Raw genomic sequence first — 6,958 nt, 5'->3', positions numbered from 1 at the left:
AGGCACGGCACGCGGCCCGCACAGCACGGCACGACACGCGGCCCATTAACCTGGAGAGCTCGTTTTCGGCCCGAAATTCGACCGTTGAGGCTGGAAATTGGACCGTTGGAGCCCATGACGACGTGGACTAGCTGTTTGGGATGTTTTTTTTCGAATTTCTGCCCGTTGGAAGGGCTATTTTGGTCCGAATTTGGCCAAATTTTTGCTATAAAAAGACCAGCTGACCCCTCTCATATTCCACACTCAAACATGGCTGATCGTCCTCCAACCCCAAACTCGCATATGTTCGGCATGTCTGACTTCGGTCTTGATCCCACCCAGTATAATCCCTACGACCCTCCTCTCGTCGACCCCAACATCCCCTTTACGCAACAACCATTTGATCCTTCTCAATATCCGCCATATAAACATTCTTTCCAACACTCTTCCACGAGCCAAAGCGCTTCCACCACCACCACCGGTACCAAGAGGCGTAAAAAAACCTCTCCGGTGTGGGATCATTTCGAAGAACAAGAGTAGGAGGAGGACGGTGTGATGAAGCTCCAAGCTAGGTGCAAGTGGCCAGGCTGCGGGAAGGCAATGTCCACGGGGGAAAAGGAGGAACCGGCCACATGGCGAGGCACATTGCCCCGCACCAGGCTAAGGATGAGCAAACCGCGTTGATCCAAACACGGATTGGATTCAACTCCGACAATGAGGTACGTAATTTCGTCTATAATCAAGAGCAACAAAGAATTGGTCTCGGTAAACTAATTGCTTCAAATGATTTACCGCTTGGTATCGGTAATTCTCCCGCCTTTGTCGAATATATAAAAAAGTTCCATACTCCTACTTTCACTGCAGTTTCTAGACAAACAAAATCTAGGGGCTTGAAAAAAATGTGCAAAGAGAGTCTTAAGCAAATAAAAGATGACTTCACTACCTGCACTTTTTCAGTGTCTTTAACATCTGATATCTGGAGTGGTAGGGCTAAGCAAGACTACATTAGCGTGGTTGCTCATTATGTTAATGAAGACTGGGAAATACTAAAAAGAATCATAGGATTCAAATTAATTGATGTTAAACATACTGGTGACAACATTGCTGAAGTTATAATTAAAGTGGTAGAAATTTTTGGTCTCACGAACAAGATTTTTGCAGTAACTTTGGATAATGCTTCATCAAACACTAGTGCAATGAATACTCTTGGTCTTGTGTTTGGCACATATGCTACATCTTTTTTACTACATCAAAGTTGTGCTTGCCATATAATTAATCTTATTGCTAAAACTGTTTTGAAGAACTTGAAGCCACATCTTAAGGAACTGCGCATAGCAATTTCCTTTATGAATTCTTCCAATGGTCGACTTAGTGAATATCAGACATATTGCACAGCTTGGGGTAAACCTCATCACAAGTTCAGTTTATACATGAAAATTAGATGGAACTCTACTTATCTGATGATTAATTCATTGCTCGGTGACAAAGACCAATTCTCTTCATTTGTTAATCAGAAAAATAGAACCGATAATGGACAACCACTTCTAACTGAAGAAACTTGGCACATTATTTCGGTACTTCATGAATTTTTGGAGTTGTTTTATAATTCAACTATTCAATTGTCTGGGGTTTACTATCCCACATCTCCATTAATGGTGCATCATATTGTAAGTATTGCCAGACACCTAAAATCATGGGAAGATGATCCTATTTTAACTGAGGCCATCTCCAAAATGAAAATGAAATATTTAAAATATTGGAGCGAAATTCCTATATTGTATGCATTTGCATTTATTTTGGATCCCATGGCTGAATTAGATGGCTTGCGTGGTGCTCTAGACGTCTTAGGTCAGACCGTTGGTATAGATTATTCCGATTATTTCACTAATGTCCGTGACAAGCTTTCGGAAGTTTTTCACAAGTATGAATTAAAGTACAACACCGTTCGGGTGCAACGGCCTCCAGTAGCACCATAAAGAACAAAGACTACGAAAGTGTGGAACGTTATATTTGGTCCCTCCTCTTCGGCCTCTGCTTCGACAACTTCAACACCCGTGGTTTTAGGTAGCGGTGAGTTAGCGAAGTACCTCAACTGCGACATAGTGCCACATGGGGACTCTGAAGACTTCAACATATTGCAGTGGTGGAATGCGCACAAGCTTACATACCCCGTGCTTTCCATATTAGCTAAAGATGTGCTATCGGTACCTGTCTCAATAGTATCATCGGAGTCTGCTTTCAGTCTAGCTGGAAGAATACTTGACGAGAGAAGAACGAGTCTAACCCCGAATATGGTAAGAACGCTAATGACTGTGAAAGATGGGGAACTAGCCAAACGGAGAGCCCAACACACCACATGTAACGAAGAACTGGTTGCCGCGTTTGAACACGTTGGCATTGACGACGAAGAAGAATAGTTTTTTTTCTTTTTTATGTAATTTTCTTATTGTTTATGTAATTTTCTTATTTTTCTGTAACTTGTAGAGCTTGCTGTACTCTTTCCCTCTCAGGGATGGAGGGTTTTGATGATGTAGCATAACATATACTAAAGCTCAAATTTATCCCAAAATACTTGTCTCATTTCTTATTTTTATGTATTTAGCAGTTTGGACTAAAACAGGCACAACGTGCCAAAATGGCCCAACAGTGCTAACGCGCCGCGGACCGGCACGTTAAGCAAAGGGGCCGTGCCCGGGCCTGCCTGGCAAGCCCACGTGCCGGCACGGCACGGCCCGTTATCTTAGCGTGCCCTGGTGGGCCGTGCCGTGCCAGGCACGGTAACTTCTTATCAGGCCGTGCCGTGCCGTGGGCCGACCCGTTGGCCAGGTTTGGGCGACACACATAAGTGGATATGTGACGCCTATGAGAGCGGTAGCCGAGGGAGCGGTGCCACACACCCCGCCACGTAGGCACGCGCGTGCCACGGAGGTTACGATGTTTTCCACACATTGAAATGTGGCGTCGCTTGTGTAGGCGTTAGATAAAAGGGTTAGCGGAGTGACTATGTTATTTTTTGCAATAGTTTCGCCAAAACGTTATTATTGTCAAAATCGTCGAAAACAAAATGCAATGTGTTTGCTCGACTCGGCTCGGGGGCGCCAATTCCTTCCAAAAGGTTGCGCGCGCATCTCGCATCTGCGCCTCCTGGTTCAGTTTCCCGCTCCCTCTCTCGCCCGCCACTCAACCACGAAACCCGCCCTGTCCTTGCGAACCTAGGGCTCTTCTGCTCCGCGGCTCTGCCCCCTAATCGCCGCTCCGTGCTCCTCGCCGTTCTTCGACTGGATGGCAACCAACGACGACCTCGCCCAGATCGACATCTCCACGGAGGTACACCACGCGTCGGTTCTACCCGTTTCACATGTCGGGACCTCCGCACGCATGGTGTTTGACGTTTTGACCCGCCCAAATTCGAGACCTGCAGGAGAAGGACAAGCTGGTGGCGGAGGTGATGCGCTACGCGCTCTTCAAGACGCACCAGACCACCGGCTGCCCAATCAAGCGGGAGGAGCTCACCCAGATCATCACCAAGAACTACCGCCAGCGCGGGCTCCCGGCGCTCGTCATCAAGGAGGCCGGGGACAGGCTCGCCGCCACCTTTGGCTACGAGATGAGGGAGCTCCAGAGGACCCGCGCCCCGTCCAACCGCTCCGCGCGCACCTCCTCCCAGCAGCTCAGTAAGCTCGCATCTTGTTTTCTCTGTTCCCCGACGGCAGCCAGCCAGCATCGTTGCTTGACCCTGCGATGAATTGGATTGTGTTCAGGCAACGTGGATGCGAAGAGCTACGTCCTGGTAAGCAAGCTGGACCCTGAGGTGTACAGCAAGTATGTTGAGGATAAGGAGCGTGCCCATCTGTCTGGCTTCGCTTTTGTTGTCATAAGCATTGTTCATGTCGCGGGTGGCAAGATCACTGAAGGTTTGGATCATGTTTCTTTTATCGGCCACATTTCAGGAGGTTTTATCGTTTGATGGTTCTGAATTCTGTGTCAATCACGTTTCAGAGGACCTTTGGCATCAGCTAAAACGGCTGGGCTTAAATGAGAACGATGAGAACCACCCTCTTCTAGGAAACAACAAGCAGGCGCTTGAACTGCTAGTGCAGCAAAGGTTGGTGGTACCTTCAGTGTGTGTTGCAGAATCTGTATTTCGTTGGTGATATTTGTGTTTGATGTAGTATCTTTTACCCAGGTACTTGCTCAAGGAGAAAATTGCTGGTCCAGAAGGTCATTTCATGAGCTATGAGCTTGCGGAGAGGGCATTGGATGAATCCATCAGTTCCAAGCTTAAAGAATACATTTCACAGGTATGTAAAGCCCTCAACATGTCTGCATAGTACTAGCGGAACTCTTGCTTGGTTTCCTATGAGAGAAATAATGCATCACCTTTACCTGTCGAAGCCATACCGTCCTGTCACAGTTCTTGTTGTCCATTGTGTGCTAGTGTGCAACAGTAAACACTTTACAGTATTTGTTAAAAAAAGTTACTACAATATCCTGAAAACGATATCTTCAGACATGGTCATGTTTAGGTATCTCATCCCAGCTCCACTTTACCATAGACATGCTTAACTTTAACATGTATCAACCAGCTCTGGGATTTTACATAGTGCGATGGCTCATGATTAAGATTGAGAGTTCTTATGGTACCGTGTACTCGTAATAAAAGGTTGGAAGCACCAAACCAAATCACACGTCTGATTTCTTAGGGTAGATATTCCCTTTTCCCCTTTTCTGATTTTTTTACGGGACTACATGTTACACGGTTTCTCCTATCCTTCAAGTCGGCACCGTGCTTTTCTCCGCCGTTACTAGCACACTACTCCTTCTGCTAGGTCACATTTGCACTCTCCATTCCTCTCTTCTTCACAAACACGTATGTCGCTGCCATCGGCTGTGGTTGCCCGCTGGTCTTCACTGCTGCTGACTTTGCATGATCTGAGCTGGGTAGGCCAGCCAGCCTTTGAAGTGCTCCTTTGACTCGCCAACCTGGATGCTGGCTTGGAGGCCTGTGCGCTCTCCACATCCTCTGCCTTCTCCAGTGCTGAGAAAACCTCTGTCGGTGCTAGGTCTGCATCTGTCTGCAGGGTTATATTCTGGCTCTTGCCACCAGATATTTAGTTATTCACCAGTACAATTGACAACTAGCTGTTATGTAATTCCGAGCTAGGATGATTCAACAGGGCTCTTCATGATCGAATTCCCTATGGAGCAATTAGGTGCAAGAAAAAAATGTCTTTGTATTTCATTTGAATTTGCTGTGAACTGTAAAGCATAGACCACAGAATTTCCATGAGGTTCTCTTTCCTAATGTGTCCATAAGCAAGCACATCATACAGAAAATGAATGTACAACATTCAGTAACCATCAATGTCAGACAATCAGCGACGACTTTGGCGTGACGGTGCGTTTGGGCAGCCCAATGTTCTCTGCGGTGCATTAGGCTCCACAAGGCGCTGCACCGCCCCTGTCACTGCATCGTGCACTGCCAGGGCCAACCACCTCAAGCCACCCTGCAGACAATGGGTCCCTGCACAGCCCCATAAAACTAACCTGGTGGAACTCTGGTAACAAGCATTGCATCACTGGCGCTACAGGATTTCTTTCAGTACCATTTTACCCTTTGGATTATGGCACTCCCCAATAATTTGCACGGTACTCCATGTTTGTAGTGCTGGAGTATGAACAAATTGGTACGTTAGATGATAGGTGAGGAGTGGTCTATGCCACCCTACTGGTACTGTGAAAGAGCTCTTAAGATTACCTGACATGAGCGTTTTGTACGTATTAGAATTGCTTGTTGCTGCTACAACTAGTTCATTAGTACGATTTCTTTGTTTTTGATAGTCTTAGCACAGCTGGTAGCAAATTCTTATGCATAATTTATTTCCTTAACAATAACCTGTCGCTCGTAAAAACAAGTTGGCGGGCGTAGGCAAATTCCCTCCTGAATCTTGGTGCCCCGCCAGAAAATAAATTGCAGAAGACTGTTTGATCTGTTTGAGGTTTGAACAATCATATTTTTGCCATGGATTAGGTTGTGGGCACAAGCGCTGGTACAGCAGAGTGAAGTGGATACGAAGTGACAACCAGCAGGCATTTCCCTTCACCTCTCCGTCCTTTCTGAAACAAAACGATATGCCTTATCCTTTACCTTTAGGCATAACAACCAACCAATTTCGTGGATTCATCTTTCAGGCCAACCTAAGTTGATGGGTACAAGGTGGCGAGACTGCAAACATGGCGAGGAGTCATCTTGTAGGGACTTGGCGGAGGCTTGCTTAAGGGCTTGTTTGTATAGGATCTGAGATGGTGTGCTGCTCAACTAGGATAGACTGATAGGTTCGATCTGAACAAACATGATATGAGCTTTTGTGGAGGTTCATCTGTCTGTGCTTTCATCGTTGAATGGAGCTTCAAATCGTCATGAAGTGTTTGTATCATTCTTTGCCGGTTCGTCTCAGGCTCTGAGCCCAGCGAGGAAGCAAAGCTCATATTGTCCATTTTTTTTAGGCAGGCACATGTTGTCTTCTGTTGCCAGGCTTAAAGCTGTGGCCAGGGTTGTGCAAGTACCCACTATCCCCCGGCCTGTAATGGGCTCAGTTGATGCCCAGTCTGGTCGTTTCCCTGGGCCTCAATTGCCAATCTTTGACTCGCTTAAGTCCTTGAACCAAGCAACCAATCCATCTGTGTCTTTCCATGCAACCCCATCCAAAATCCATGTGGAGACAAAACAAATCACACGGTGTAGGACTTACTAGTCCTGTCGGAGGGCGCCGATCGCTAGCTATGGTTGCAAGCTGCATCTCCATAAGACTGCTCATAGTGGGAGTAACATCACACATTTCAAGGTGTTTTGGTGACATGGCATAGCAATAAATGAAGAAAGAGAGGGAGGTGGTAACTAGCTATGTTACCATAACATCACACACCCCAAGGTAAAATGAGTCTACAAACTAATAAATGAGACTTTGCATGATACCAT

General features: G+C 46.4%; 1 protein-coding gene across 2 annotated transcripts; it reads left to right on the top strand.

Annotated features, from left to right (window-relative positions):
* Positions 1-3,115: 3,115 nt before the first annotated feature.
* LOC127333794 (uncharacterized) lies at positions 3,116-6,416 on the top strand. 2 transcript variants are annotated; one of them, XM_051360226.1, is made up of 6 exons: positions 3,116-3,306; positions 3,401-3,653; positions 3,741-3,893; positions 3,979-4,084; positions 4,166-4,280; positions 6,011-6,416. In XM_051360226.1, exons 1-6 carry the CDS (start codon positions 3,262-3,264, stop codon positions 6,041-6,043), a joined length of 705 nt encoding a protein of 234 aa, XP_051216186.1. In that variant the 5' UTR covers positions 3,116-3,261; the 3' UTR covers positions 6,044-6,416. The 2 variants fall into 2 exon arrangements, with proteins under 2 accessions (XP_051216186.1, XP_071682431.1); XM_071826330.1 differs by having other exon boundaries at positions 3,401-3,658; positions 3,746-3,893.
* Positions 6,417-6,958: the final 542 nt, after the last annotated feature.

The sequence above is a fragment of the Lolium perenne genome, chromosome 2, assembly GCF_019359855.2.
Source record: "Lolium perenne isolate Kyuss_39 chromosome 2, Kyuss_2.0, whole genome shotgun sequence".
NCBI classification, from domain to species: Eukaryota; Viridiplantae; Streptophyta; class Magnoliopsida; order Poales; family Poaceae; genus Lolium; species Lolium perenne.
This window is presented reverse-complemented; position numbering and strand designations above follow the sequence as displayed.